This window comes from Heloderma suspectum, chromosome 10 (genome assembly GCF_057233095.1).
Source record: "Heloderma suspectum isolate Gila_16-S chromosome 10, 16-S_ref, whole genome shotgun sequence".
Classification (NCBI taxonomy): Eukaryota; Metazoa; Chordata; class Lepidosauria; order Squamata; family Helodermatidae; genus Heloderma; species Heloderma suspectum.
This window is the reverse complement of record NC_139467.1, coordinates 43,216,488-43,231,529: the sequence shown is the minus strand read 5'-3', so window position 1 is coordinate 43,231,529 and position 15,042 is coordinate 43,216,488. Positions and strand designations below refer to the sequence as shown.

Sequence of the window (15,042 nt, the reverse complement as noted above, 5' to 3'; positions counted from 1 at the left end):
CTCCATAGTTTAGGTGTTTTAAAACTAAAATTATGGACTACACAAAGCTGGCTTTTTGTATCAAAGTGTATTTTAATTGTAACAGTTTCAAGACTAGATCTGTAACCCGGTGGGAAATTCTCCCATCTTCTCTCTCTCTCTCTCTCTCATATGCATGCACACACACTCAGGCTCACACATGCACAGACACACACATTTCACAATGTGATTTGTGACCAACACCCAGCAAGAGTTTTGCTCTTCTTGGTATCCCCATGTTTGCAAGAGATGGGGAGAGATCAGGCCTTGGATAACTTTGGTTCATGGGTGATCTTTAGATGTTCAGTGCTTTGGCGTCTGCTTCTGTGTTTGTGCTGCAATTTGCTTTGACGCTTTCCTACTTTGTCATTCTGTCTGGGCTTTGCTATTTCTTGCTATTTGCTGGATTTCTGCCCATGTTTCATCTAGATAGTGGGATGAACGGACCCAGCGGAGGAATAAACCTGCAAGAAACATAGTTGTTAGATACACGCATCTTCATAGAATAGTAGGGTTGGAAGGGGCCTATAAGACCATCAAGTCCAACCCCCTGCTCAGTGCAGGAATCCAAGTCAGAGCATCCCTGACAAATGGCTGTCCAGCCTTGTCTTGAATGCCTCCAGAGTGGGAGAGCCCACCACCTCCCTGGGTAATTGGTTCCATTGTCGTATTGCTCTAACAGTCAGGAAGTTTTTGGCTTCCTGTAACTTGAGCCCATTATTCTGTGTCCTGCATTCTGGGATGATTGAGAAGAGATCCTGGCCTTCTTCTCTGTGACAACCTTTCAAGTCCTTGAAGAGTGCTATCCTATCTCCCCTCAGTCTTCTCAAGGCTAAACATGCCCAGTTCTGTCAGTCTCTCTTCATAGGGCTTTGTTTCCAGGCCCTGATCATCTTTGTTGCCCTCCTCTGAACCTTCTCCAGCTTGTCTGCATCCTTCTTAAAGTGCGGTGCCCAGAACTGGACACAGTACTCCAGATGAGGCCTACCCAGTGCTGAGTAGAGGGGAACTAGTACTTCCCGGGATTTGGAAGCTATGCTATTAATGCGCCCCAAAAGAGCATCGGCCTTTTTTGCAGCCACATCACACTGTTGGCTCATATTCAGCTTGTGATCTACAACAATTCCAAGATCCTTCTCGCTTGTAGTGTGGTTGAGCCACGTATCCCCCATCTTGTAACTGTGCATTTGGTTTCTTTTTCCTAGGTGCAGAACTTGGCATTTATCCCTATTAAATTTCCCTCTGTTTTCAGCCCAGCGCTCCAGTCTATCAAGATCACTTTGAATTTTGTTTCTGTCTTCCAAGGTGTTAGCTATCCCGCCCAATTTTATGTCATCTGCAAATTTGATCAGCATTCCCTGCACCACCACCTCCAAGTCCATAACAATGTTGAAGAGCACTTGGCCCAGGACTGAGCCCTGCGGTACTCTGCTCGTTACCTCTCCCCAGTTTGAGAAGATCCCATTGATAAGCACTTCCCATCGACTGCTAAGAGAGAGTGAACAAGGAATAGTTACGGGTCTTTTTTTCTGCATTCTGTGTGCTTGCAATGACTGGGGCAGCAGTGGTAATCACTGCTGATCCCATCCTTCTAACCCTGGAGGAGTACCCAGGTAAACACTCCAGATGCAACTAAGGATGGAAAGGGTAATGCCAGAGCTGTATTTTGGGTGTCCACTGTGTGTGTGGTGGAACAAGGTGTTTAATGCTGCAAATCTACAAAGTAAGAAGAATTATTTGAAATCCTCAATCTGACAATTTAGACTTCAATTAGATCCAAAACAGCATTCTCTGAAGCCCTATGGCTAAGAGAAATTACTAACATTTCTTGTAAATGGTGTTTATCTTGTGCTTCCCTCTTAAATGCATTTAAGGGAAACTAACAATGCAATTTCCTCTAAAAATTGAGGGCAAGAGTAGTTTCTAATCGGGGAAGACTTTGAAAATTTGTTGGCCCTGTGAGAGCTGAAGCTTCTGCAATCAAGGCAAGGATTTCCAGATGCAAGGATGTCTTAAGAGGAACATATCTCCCTACCCTCTTTCTACCCATCACTGCCCACCCCCATTCCAAGGAAACCTTCAAATTCTGTGGAATATTAAATGTTGCACAAAACTTCAGAATTCCTATTGATGTGATCTGGACTTACTTGATGAATCTGAATTGGATTGAATCACAGTTCCACCCAACTTAGGGGGAGGATGCTTTGTTTCCATATTTGTCTCCACAGGCGTACAGAAAATCAAAGGGATCTCCTACCTTGCCAGAGTAGCACACACTGGGGCTCCACTGATGGCCAGATGACCAAGGGATTGCGTGCATAGAGTGGATTCAGGTACTTCTGCCTCTTGCGGTTCAGCCAGGGCCAGAGTGAGTGAGTCTTCTCCTTCACGTTACAGAGCTTCCTGCAGGGGGAGCCAGTGGCATTTTAGTCCCTCGGTGGGTGGGGCCAATCTCTTTGCAGCATTCATGGTTAGGCCTAGGGATGTACTAGGGATGTCAGAGAATTTCTCCACGAATCTCGGGGAGGCCAAATGCCAGCGCATTCGGGCCCCCGAAATTGGTGGAGAAACGGTCTGCCCCCCCCGGGACAGGGCTTACCTTGTTTGAATGTCCCTGGCGGCGGCGGTTTGGCGGCGGTTCGGCGGCGGCTACAGCGGCCGGTCTTCTGACCGGCTGCCGCCACCGCCATTTCCAAGTTAAAAAAACAAACAAACAAACGTGATAGGCTGCGTAAAGATTTACGTAGCCTATCATGGCTAGATTTAAAAAAAAACACCATGATAGGCTACGTAAATGTTTACGTAGCCTATCACGGCTGACTTTGAGGGGGGAAAAAAGCGTGTACGCAAATGGCGGCGCCCATAGGTGCCGCCATTTGCGTTCCTTATTTTGGCACATGTAGTCTACGTAAACATTTACGTAGACTATGGCGAAAATAAGGGGAACGCTATTTGCGTTCCCCTTATTTTCGCCGTAGTCTACGTAAATGTTTACGTAGACTACACGTGCCAAAATAAGGAACGCAAATGGCGGCACCCATGGGCGCCGCCATTTGCGTACGCGCTTTTTTTTTTTAAAGTCAGCCGTCATAGGCTATGTAAACATTTACATAGCCTATCACGGCTGACTGCAGGGACGCAAACGGCGGCGGCTACAGCCGCTGCCATTTGCGTCCCGGCAGGAGAGGAGGTTTCGCGGCAGGAGGGACAGGGCGCCTCCCCCCCGGCCAGAATTTTTGGGGGGAGGGACGGGGCACCTCCCCCCCGGCCAGAATTTCGGGGGGAAGGGATGGGGTGCCTCCCCCCCGGCCAGAATTTCAGAGGGAGGGACAGAGCACCTCCCCCCACCGCGAATCAAGCTTCGGGATCAGGTAAGTGACTTTCCCTAGGATGTACGAAACTCACCTGTTCGCGGATGTGATTCTCGGTGGGGGGGGAGGCGCTCCGTCCCTCCCCCCCGGAATCCTCGATGGGGGGGAGGCAATCCAGTCCTCCCCCGCCCCCCAGAATCCTGCCCAGCTGGCTCTGCTCTGTGGCGGCTCTGTGGAGCAGCCGGCGAGGGCCGTCTGCAGCTGGATTTCCGGCCACGGATGGGCCTTTGCGGATACAAATGGCGGCCGCTGTAGCGGCCGCCATTTGCATCCAGCCAGGCTGCCGTGATAGGCCACGTAAGAATTTACGTGGCCTATCACGGCTAACCCCCCCCCCAAAACCTAGCGTATGCAAATGGCGGCAGCTATGGCAGCCGCCATTTGCATTCCCTATTTTTCGCCATTCTAGCCTACGTAAATTATTTATGTAGGCTATTACGGCAAAAAAAAGGGGAATGCAAATAGCGTAGTTTTTCTTACTGGAATCCGTGGCGGAATTCTCTGCCATCCCTAGTTAGGCCAGAGCAAACATCTCTCGTCACCTTTCCTCATCCCCAAATTGTGTTTCTTTTTTGCAATCCCCAAGAAAATTGCCATGATATCAAAAGTAAGGTGATAGGGGGTCGGGAGACACTAAACATATAATATCTGGATGCTGCAGCCACTGAACTGGCCTGCAGGTTGGGGGGGGGGGGGGAGGCAGAGGTAGAAATGACTGACCCCTCCCCGTGATGCCTTATCTCTCCTGCCCATCACCTGCAGCAATTCTGGCCCACCCCTCCGCCCCCACTATATTCTTCAATCACATTTTCTTCATTGAATGAAAATGGAGCATATCTTTTAGCTTGGCTGAAGAGTGAGATATGTGCCTGAACACCTACCACCAAATGGGAGGTATGAGTCCATCTCTCCGAATTGTCCTGGAGAACACCCTCTTGGATGAGATTCCCACCCTTCCTGGGCTGGTTCCTTCATTGGACATTATCCTGACCCAGTGCACTAGTCCTGCATTTCCTGTACCTTACTTCAACGTCACCACTTTGGGGTGTGATTAATGAGAGCTGGTAACAGTAGAAGAGTTGCACTGGAATGCCGTGTAATTTTGGCCCTGAATTCTTGAACTTCCCCCTCTGCCTTTAGGTTGGACAGGCCATAGATCAGTAGCAGAGCACGTGCCCTGAGAGCAGAAAGCCCTGGTTCTGCTCCCTGGACAAGATTTGGGGGGCCTGAGCCTCATGACACCCTGACCAGGTCCAGCTCCCTTTTTGCGCCGTTCCTCAGCTGATCTACCCAGTCCTGCCTCACCTTTCTTTCTCGTTATTGCACAGGAATGTGCCGTGGGGCGATGCATAGCTGTTCTCAAACAGTGCCAGCAGGAGGTGCTCGCTGAACTCCAGTGATAAGGGGAACTGGCGTCCAAGCTGCCAGACACAGTCAAGGAAGAGGAGGAACGTGGGTGCCTCCTGCTTGAGCCGGGCGTGAGAATAGGCTGAGTGGGCGCAGCGGAGGGAGAACGGATGCCCAGCCTGTGGAAAGCAAGGAATGATGGGTAGCTGGGAACACAAAAGTATGGCTTATAGTCTACCCTGTACCTTCTCCGTGGCTAGCGGAGCAGAATGCTTACATAGCAAATACGGTGCGGTTGAGTTCAATTACCATAACGTATTCAGGTTGCAGAATGCAGTTCTGGATTTTCTCATCTCAGATCTCACCCTTCTCCAAGGGGAAGCTCAGGTTATGTCTGTCACAGCTATGGCAAGGGTGCATGACCATTGCCCTCTACCCTGGGAGATACGAGCAATTCATTTGAGCTTAATTCGAACTCTGGAACTGGCTCTGAATGCGAGGTTGTAGCCCTGGAATGTGTGAATCAATAACACTGCCCCACATTCGTCCAAAACCACCTTTGTACACAGATGTTCCTCAGACAACTGCAGTTATGGGGCAGGAATTCCAAATTGGGGAAGGGCACTCTTTCGGTAGGAAAGAGCCAAAAACATTTCTGAGGCTTGAAGTAGCGGAGGGGTGGGTGGGTGGGTGGGCAAGGTTCCAGTATAAAGGCCCGCTCTTGGAGTATGTTTAAGATTAAATTGGAAAAAATGTTGAAAGCAGTTTCCCCCAATCTGGTTCCTTCCAGATGCTTTGGACTTAACTCCCATCAGACTCAGCCACCATAGTTAATGGTCAGGAACACTGGGAGTTGTAGTCCAAACCATCTGGAGAGCACCAGTTTGGGGGATGCTTTTTAAAGCATCCTGTCCCAGCTGCAGTCCTCAGCGTTATCAGCAGAGGCCACGGACAGAGACACAGACACAGGTGGATGAGCAATGGAATACCTTGAGCACAGGATGGGCAACTTGTGGCCCTCCAGATGTTTTGTCCTTCAACACCCATCAGCCCTAGCCAGCACAACCAATGGTGAGGGATGCTGGGAGTTGTAGGCCAAAACAACTGCAGCCTCACAAGTTGCCCACCTCTGCGCTCTAGCGTTGGGGTGCTCCTCCTGAGGATAATGGCACGTGGTCTTGAAATGCAGCGGGGCACCCTTCTCGTGGAGTCTCGGGCCCTCTCCTCTCCCTCCTCCTCGAAATGACGCCCTGCAGGTACCTGTATCCATTCCCTCTCCAGCAGCCCCTGGAAGCCAGCCAGCGTCCTGCAGTCAGGATCCAGGATGACCTGGGCGAGGGCTGTCACCAGCAGAGTGGTGTCTGTCCCTTCGGCGCCATGCACCAGGATGCAGGCCTCCTCCCTGCAAGCACGCCACAGAAGGCCCAGTAACTCAGCTGTGCCCTGCTGTAGGCCTTGGCCCAGCGCGGTCACCAAGGGGCTCTTCCTGGCCTTCCCTCCCCCCGCTCCCCAGAAGCACCCATCTCCTTTGAGCCGTTCTGAGCCGGTGGTGACCAGGCTGGTCCTTTCGGGGAAGGGCGGGGGGAGAACAGGGCCCCAGCCACAGCTGTACCTTTCCATGCACTGTGCCGCGAGGCAGGCAGTGCTCAGCGATTCCTTGACGTGGGACAGCCACTTGGAGGCTTCCAGCTTGCTCAGCCAGCGGTCCGTGCTGGGGGACGGGTCGTTGCACGCCTCCACCAGTTTGATGAAGCTTTCCTGAAGGCCACGACCCCTGTGGCGGGGCGGGGGGAAGCAAAGCGAGGGCAAGCATGGTCAGACAGCCTTGTTTCTCAGTTCCCCTGTTGCTGTGGCCTGGGGGTCCCTGGGTGACTTTGGTTTGGGGGTGAAAGCTTGTGATGCGTATTTTCAAAGGTTCCCATCTCCCAGTTGGCCTGACTAGAAGGTTGTATGTGAAGTTCAGAAACTGTCATGTGTTACAGGAAGCAAGGTGCTGGCTGGCGTTGAGCACTCCCTGACTTGCAGGGCAAGTTGCCTTGTGGCCTTGGCTGAGACGTCGGAGTTGTATTTCTAATGATCTACTCCCTTGCTGGGCAAAAGCTGCGGGGAGCTGCCGTGCTGGCCGCCTAGAGAAATCCCAAATGTCCCAATAAAGCGAGGCCTTTGGTCTGGCAAAGACAATGTTGCGAGGAAAGGAGCAAGCTTTCAGCTTCACCAGGCTGGGTGTCAAGCAGTTGTTTTTTTAAAAAGGGAGGGGACATCACTGCCACATCCTCTCCTCTTCCCCCGCCCTGCTTTAAAGTGTGTGCTTTTTCCTTAACATCCAACATGGTGGAAAGTTCTGATGAGCTGAGAGCTTGCTCACCTCTTTGTAATTACTGGGTCCTAAGAAAGGTCTTGCCCTGCTGTCTCTCTTGTCACAGCAAGGGCTGCTAATGGGAGGTAACATTTATTTATTTATTTAATTTAAAACATTTGTGTCCCGCCCTATATCATTAAGATGTCAGGGTGGTGTAAAGTTAAAATCAATTTAAACAGTAAAAAACAATAAATAATTTAAACAGCTAAAAACATATTAAACCATGGACAAGCTACTACCAATTAAAATCTAAAACAATAAAACCTCCTCCTCCAAGTCATTAATAAAAATGTGTTTTTTTTAACATTACACATGTTAAACACATGTGTGTTTAACACACATTAATTTCTGGGCCCTGCCATTCTGGCTGATTTAGTACTTAATATTTGTACAGCACTTACAAATCACCCGGTCGCATTGCCTGGTTGTAATCCTGACAGCAGCCTTGTAATGTGAGGTAGCATTATTGCCCCCATATGTGTACTGGGGGGACTGAGGCTGGGAGAGGGAGAGTGGCTTGTTTAGGGCCACCCCGAGGGATCGTGGAAGAGATGAGATTTGAACTGGGGACTTCCTGATTCATAGCCTGGTCTCTTTGCCAGGCTGCTACGCTGTTGTGGCGTTCTGCCTCTGCCATGCCCTGGAAGGAGCAAGAGGTGTCTTGGCACAGCCCTATTATGTGAGGCTTCCCCTGGCAAATTAAGGACTAGGAACATCACTTTTTTCACCAAAGGAAAATGGAAATGCTGAATTCTGTGGCCAATACCAAATTCTTAACTTATGTAACAGCCATCTTTTTACATATTTCATTTATTATTTAGATGGATGGCCTGCCCTTTGCCTTACAGTCCCAAGGCAGGGTACACACATACCAATAAAAATATAAAACAACTTAAAATCACAATCAAAAGCTCCATTCAAGTCATAATCCAAAAGCGTCAACAACTTCTAAAGACCTGAGTAAAAGCGTGCATCTTGACTTGCTGATGAAATGCATACAATGAAAGTTCCAGATGCACCTCCGAGTGGAGGGAATTCCACAATCTTGGGACCACCACCGAGAAGGCCTTTTCACGCACCACCCCACAAACCTCCAAGTGTGGTGGTATTGATAACAAGGACTCCTGTCTGGATCTTCACACCCAGGCTGGTCTATAGGGGTGGGGGTGCTCTTTCAGATATTTGGGGCCCAAGCTGTTTAGGGCTTTATATGTTAACATGGCACCTTGAAGGGAGCTTGGAAAAAAATCGGCCACCAGAGCAGACACTTTAGGACTGGGGTGATACAAGTCCTACCAGCCTGTCAGCACCTGGGCCGCTTCATTCTGCATCAGCTGCAGCTTCTGAACAGTCTTCAAGGGCAGAGCATTGCAACAGTCCAAACTTGAGGTCCCCAGAGCATAGATCAGTGTGGCCAAGCTATCTCTCTTCATGGAGCGCTGCAGCTGGCAAACCAGCCAGACCTGAAAACTGGCATTTCTAGCCACCAAGGCATTAAGGGCTCCACTACAAGCTTAAATTGGTTCTCATATTAGTTTTAATTACGGTACTGAGTGTAGTTTCATGAGGATATTGAGAGTTCCCCAATAGAGATCCCCTCATACCTCACAGAAGTAAATTTCCCACGCTTCTCTGGGTTGAGGGGGTTACCTGTTTTAAAATGTATTTAAAAAATCAAAACTGTACAAAAAAGCTAGTCTTCAGCTAGAATTCTAGCACTGATATATGGATGAACATTATCATGGAATTTGTTATTCCAAAACAGAACAATGTCCCCTTTCAATACACTTGTTTGTAATTTAGAGGAAGCCCTTTTTATCATACATTCATTTTGATACAATGGCAATAGTCCATATCTGGGTATGATTATTCTGAGAATGAGAGAGCTACAATTTTCCTCCTAGAGGCTGCTACACATGTTTTAACAGCTGTAAGCAAATGTATTGCCATCTCTAGATTGGCTTCCTCCACAGCATCTCCAAGATAACAAAGCCGTGCCCGCCTAGGATCTTCTGGAATTGCATAACTTGACATGTAATTAATCAGGAACAATTTCATATCACAGAACATGCCCTCACAAACCCTGTTGAAAAAGTGTTGAATTACAATGCCTGCAAATATCTTTTTAGAGTATAAATACAACTTAATCTCTGAGGGTTTAGGTACCGGTGGAATTGTATTTTTTTAGATGCTGATTTGAAGGAAAAATTTTATTTGTCTGGGAATCCCAGAGCCATTGTCTCATTAATCTTGTCCTAAATAGGGGGAAGGAATTATTTTTGAACCAGTACACATCTGTAGCATAGATACAGCTACAGAAGCACAAATAATGAATTTATTACATTTCTGTACTGCCCAGTGGCCGAAGCCCTGCTTATTCTCCACGTGCCTTTAGAAAGAGCTGACTGCCCCAAGTGTATTTCTTCCCTTCTCCTCCTCGTCTTTTTTCTTCTAGAAACTGACATTAACATGTGTGTGTGTTTTAGCTGCATTTGGTTGTGATGTGGCGCTCGTTATTTAGTTTATTTCTGTAAATGACGGCTGTGGGCAAGAACTTGCTCACCTTTCCAGGGGCCGGTGCAGTCTCTTCCAGCAAGGGTAGCAGCTCCGGTGCTCTGTGCCCCCCCACATCACCTGAGCCTGCTTAGCTGCCTGCTTTGACCTGGTATCCAGGATGAAGCCACGGTCTCCTCCCTCCAGCACAGTGCTCAGCAGCAGTTCATCCTCTGGGCAGCGCTTCCGGTTGGGCCCCACCAGGGGCTGGCTGCTGCGGATCATCACCTGCCAAAGCAAAGTGGTACGGGCACCCTGGGAGGAGGGAGAAACCTCGGTGGCACTTGGGCCGTTCCTGGCTGCTTCCTCGTCCTGTGGCGGCCCATTCAAATCCTTGGGGAACTACTTCCAGAGGGGCCTGGGAGACTATACTTTTGAACATCTGCTTTTGGGAAAGGGCTGTAGCACAGCTGGAAGAGCACCTGCTTTACATGCAGAAGGTGCCATGTTCAATCCCAGCATCTCCAGGTAGGACACCAGGTAGGACCTCTGCCTGAGAGCCTGCAGGGCGCTGCCAGATGGACCCATCTGATTCTGTATAAGGCAGCTTCCTAATGTAATTACATAAAGAGGAATATCTTGTATAAATGATGCAACGTAATAGTTCTGCTTATTTTCATATTGTGCATAATTCATGACTTTCGGTGCACGAATTATGCAAGATAAGAAAATGAGCAAAACTATTATGTTTTGCTTTTGGCAGGTGTACACATTTGGCAAACATATTTTGTGCTTCTCAGTTATTTTTGTATAACTTCTTCACTCACAGGGGCTAGAAACTTTGCTTTGAAAAATGGACGCCGAGATTGTCAATATCAAACGTTATGTGCTTCTGCCACCCTGCCCTGCTAGAATTGTAGCACGATGCACAGCACTGCTCCTGTGTAAGAACATCAGAAGAGCCCTGCTGGATAGGACCAAGGGTCCATCTAGTCCAGCCTACAGTGGCCAGCCAGCTGTTGACTAGGAACCCACAAGCAGGACACGAGTGCAAGAACAGCCTCCCACCCATATTCCCCAGCAATTGGTGTACATAGGTATACTGCCGCTGGTACTGGACGTAGCATAGAGTCATCAGGACCAGTAGCCATTGATAGCTGCCTCCTCTTCCAGGAATGTGTCCAATCCCCTTTTAAAGCCATCTGAATTGGTGGCTATCATTACATCTTGTGGAAGTGAAGTCAGCTTCATGGGATGACCCCAGGTTCTAGTGTTATGAGAGAGGGAGAAAATGTCTTCCTATCCACTTTCTCCACACCATGCATAAGTTTCTACACTTCTATCATGTCTCCCCTTACTCGCCTCTTTTCTTAGCCAAACAGCTCCGGCTGTTGCAACCTTCCCTCATAGAGGAGATGCTTCAGACCCTTCATTGCTTTAGTTGTCCTTTTCTGCACTTTTTCCAACTCTACAATATTCTTTTTAGGTGCAGTGACCAGAACTGTACACAGTATTCCAAGAGTGTGTAATCATAAGGGCAGTATGATATTAGCAATTTTATTTTCAATTAATTTCCTAATTATACCTAACATGGATGCCTTTTTCACAGCAGCCGCACACTGGGTCAACATTTTCATTGAGCTGTCCAGCACAACCCTGAGATCTCTTTCCTGGTCCATCACTGCTAGCTCAGATTTCATCAGCATCTACATGAAGTTGGGATCCCCCCCCCCCAATGTGCATCACTTTAAAACTGCTTACACTGAACCACATTTGCCATTTGGATGCCCATTCTCCCAGTTTGGAGAGATCCTTTTGGAGCTCTTCGCAGTCTCTTTTTGTTTTATCCACCCTAAATCATTTGGTGTCATCAGCAAATTTGGCCACCTCGCTGCTCAGTCCTAATCCTAGATCATTTATTCACAAGTTGAGAAGCATTGATCCAAATACAGACCCCTGTGGGACCCCACTGTTTACATCCCTCCATTGGGAGAATTTACCATTTATTCCTACTCTGCTTTCTGTTCTTTAACCAGTTACTGATCCATAAGAAGACTTCTCCTCTTATTCCACGACTGCTAATTTTGTTCAGGAGTTGTCGGTGAGGGACTTTGTTAAAAGCCTTTTCGAAGTTCAAGTAAACAATGTCTACTGGATCACCCCTGCCTACATGTTTATTAACACTCAAAGAACTCTAAAAGTTTAGTGAGACAGGACTTACCTTTGTGGAAGCCATGTTGATTCTTTTCCAGCAAGGCTTGTCCTTCTATATGCTTACTATTACATTATTAAATTTTATCTTTAATAATGCTTTCAACCAATTTACCTGGGACAGATGTTAAGCTAACTGGCCAGCAATTTCCCAGATGTTTAAAAACTGGCGTTATATTGGCCATTCTTCAATCCTCTGATACACAGGCTGATCTTAGGGACATGTTACATATTTTTGTTAGAAGATGTGCAGTTTCACATTTGAGTTCTTTAAGAACTCTAGGATGGATACCATTTCGGCCTGGTGATTTATTAACTTTCGGGTTGTAAATAAGATTGAGAACTTCATCTTTTGTCACCACTGTTTGCCTCAGTTCCTTTGTCTCCCTTCCTGAAAACACTGGCTCAGGCACAGATACCTGTCCTACATCTTCTGCAGTGAAGACAAATGAAAATAATTCATTCAGCTTCTCTGCAATCTCCTTGTCCTTCTTTAGTACTCCTTTAACTCTGTTGTCCCCCTTCATGGATCACTGCCTTGTTGTGGCGAAGGGGCTTGAGTAACTCAGTGAAGCCATAAGCTATGCCATGCAGGGCCACCCAAGACAGACAGGTCATGGCAGAGAGTTCCAACAAAATGTGGTCCACTGGAGAAGGAAATGGCAACCCACTCCAGTATTCTTGCCAAGAAAACCCCATGGAACGTATCACAAGGCTAAAAGATATGACGTCGGAAGGTGTCCAATGTACTACTGGGGAAGAGCACAGGGAATTTCCAAGTAGCGCCAGAAAGAGTGAAGCGGCTGGGCCAAAGCCGAAAGGACACTCAGCTGTGGATGTGTCTGGTGGTGAAAAGAAAATCCGATGCTGTAAAGAACAATATTGTTTAGGAACCTGGAATGTCAGATCAATGAATCAAGGTAAGCTGGAGGTGGTCAAACATGAGTTGGCAAGATTGAACATCGACATCTTGGGAATCAGCAAACTAAAATGTACAAGCATGGGCGAATTTAATTCAGGTGACCATCATATCTACTATTGTGGGCAAGAATCCCTTAGAAGAAATGGAGTAGCACTCATAGTCAACAAAAGGGTGGGAAAAGCAGTACTGGGGTACAATCTCAAAAATGACAGAATGATCTCAGTACGAATCCAAGGCAAACCATTCAACATCACAGTAATTCAAGTCTATGCCCCAACCACTGAGGCCGAAGAAGCTGAGGTTGATCGGTTCTATGAAGACCTACAACACCTTCTAGAATTAACACCAAAAAAAGATGTCCTCTTCATCATAGGGGATTGGAATGCTAAAGTAGGAAGTCAAGAAATCACCGGGATAACAGGCAAGCCTGGCCTTGGTGTACAAAATGAAGCAGGACAAAGGCTAATAGAGTTTTGCCAAGGGAACACGCTGATCATAGCAAACACTCGTTTCCAACAGCACAAGAGGCAACTCTACACATGGACATCACCAGATGGTCAATATCGAAATCAGATTGATTATGTACTTTGCAGCCAAAGATGGAGAAGCTCTATACAGTCAGTAAAAACAAGACCTGGAGCTGACTGTGGCTCAGATCATGAGCTGCTTCTTGCAAAATTTCGGCTTAAATTGAAGAACGTAGGGAAAACCACTAAACCATTCAGGTATGACCTCAATCATATCCCTTATGAATATACAGTGGAGGTGAGGAATAGATTTAAGGGATTAGACCTGATAGACAGGGTGCCTGAGGAACTATGGACAGAGGTCCGTAACATTGTTCAGGAGGCAGCAACTAAATCTATCCCAAAGAAAAAGAAATGCAAGAAAGCAAAGTGGCTATCTGATGAGGCTTTACAAGTAGCTGAGGAAAGAAGGGAAGCGAAAAGCATGGGAGAAAGGGGAAGATATATCCAACTGAATGCAGAGTTCCAGAGAATAGCAAGGAGAGACAAGAAGGCCTTCTTAAATGAACAATGCAAAGAAATCGAGGAAAACAATAGAATGGGAAAGACTAGAGATCTCTTCAAGAAAATCGGAGATCTCAAGGGAACGTTTTGTGCAAAGACGAGCATGATAAAGGACAAAGAAGGTAGGGACCTAACAGAAGCAGATGAGATTAAGAAGAGGTGGAAAGAATACACAGAAGAACTATACAGGAAAGATCTTAATGTCCCTGATAGCCATGATAGTGCGGTCACTGAACTTGAGCCGGACATCCTACAGAGTGAAGTCAAGTGGGCCTTAGGAGGCATTACTAACAACAAAGCTAGCGCAGATGACAGTATTCCAGCTGAGCTATTTAAGATCCTAAAAGATGATGCTGTTCAAGTGCTGCACTCAATATGCCAACACATTTGGAACACTCAACAGTGGCCACAAGACTGGAAAAGGTCAGTTTACATTCCAATTCCAAAGAAGGGCAATGCCAAAGACTGTTCAAACTACCGCACAATTGTGTTCATTTCACATGCCAGCAAGGTTATGCTCAAAATCCTACAAGCTAGGCTTCAGCAATATGTGAACCGAGAACTACCGGAAGTACAAGCTGGGATTCGAAGAGGCAGAGGAACTAGAGATCAAATCGCCAACATTTGCTGGATCATGGAGAAAGCAAGAGAATTCCAGAAAAACATCTATTTCTGCTTCATTGACTACGCTAAAGCCTTCGATTGTGTGGATCACAACAAACTGTGGCAAATTCTTAAAGTGATGGGAGTACCAGACCACCTTACCTGTCTCCTGTGAAACCTGTACGAGGGTCAAGAAGCAACAGTAAGAACCGGACATGGAACAACCGAGTGGTTCAAAATTGGGAAAGGAGTATGACAAGGCTGCATATTGTCACCCTGCTTATTTAACTTATATGCAGAGTACATCATGAGAAACGCCGGGTTGGATGAATCACAGGTCGGAATTAAGATTGCCGGGAGAATTATCAACAACCTCAGATACTCAGACGATACCACCCTAATGGTAGAAAGCGAAGAGGATCTCAAGAGCCTCTTGTTGAGGGTGAAAGTGGAGAGTGCAAAAGCTGGTTTGAAACTCAACATGAAAAAAACTAAGGTCATGGCATCTGGCCCCATCACTTCCTGGCATATAGAAGGGGAAGAAATGGAAGCAGTGACAGATTTTATTTTCTTGGGCTCCAAGATCACCGCAGACAGTGACTGTAGCCATAAAATTAAAAGACACTTGCTCCTTGGGAGGAAAGCTATGGCACACCTAGACAGCACAGTAAGAAGCAGAGACATCAC

General features: G+C 47.2%; 1 protein-coding gene across 7 annotated transcripts in view; it reads right to left on the bottom strand.

The window, feature by feature from the left end:
* Positions 1 to 49: 49 nt before the first annotated feature.
* The window catches only part of LOC146338188 (myotubularin-related protein 9-like), a 33,172-nt gene continuing 18,179 nt past the window's right edge, over positions 50 to 15,042 (bottom strand). For 4 of the 7 annotated variants that reach the window (XM_084816076.1, XM_084816075.1, XM_084816077.1 and 1 more), the window contains 6 exons: positions 9,659 to 9,876; positions 6,349 to 6,510; positions 5,997 to 6,138; positions 4,695 to 4,915; positions 2,276 to 2,421; positions 50 to 482 (listed from right to left, as the gene is read on the bottom strand). In XM_084816076.1, the coding sequence (XP_084672202.1) occupies positions 385 to 482; positions 2,276 to 2,421; positions 4,695 to 4,915; positions 5,997 to 6,138; positions 6,349 to 6,510; positions 9,659 to 9,876 (987 nt within the window). In that variant the 3' untranslated portion in view covers positions 50 to 384. Of the gene's footprint in view, positions 483 to 2,275; positions 2,422 to 4,694; positions 4,916 to 5,996; positions 6,511 to 9,658; positions 9,877 to 15,042 lie in introns of all 7 variants that reach the window. The other 3 variants (XM_084816072.1, XM_084816073.1, XM_084816071.1) reach the window with 1 other exon arrangement.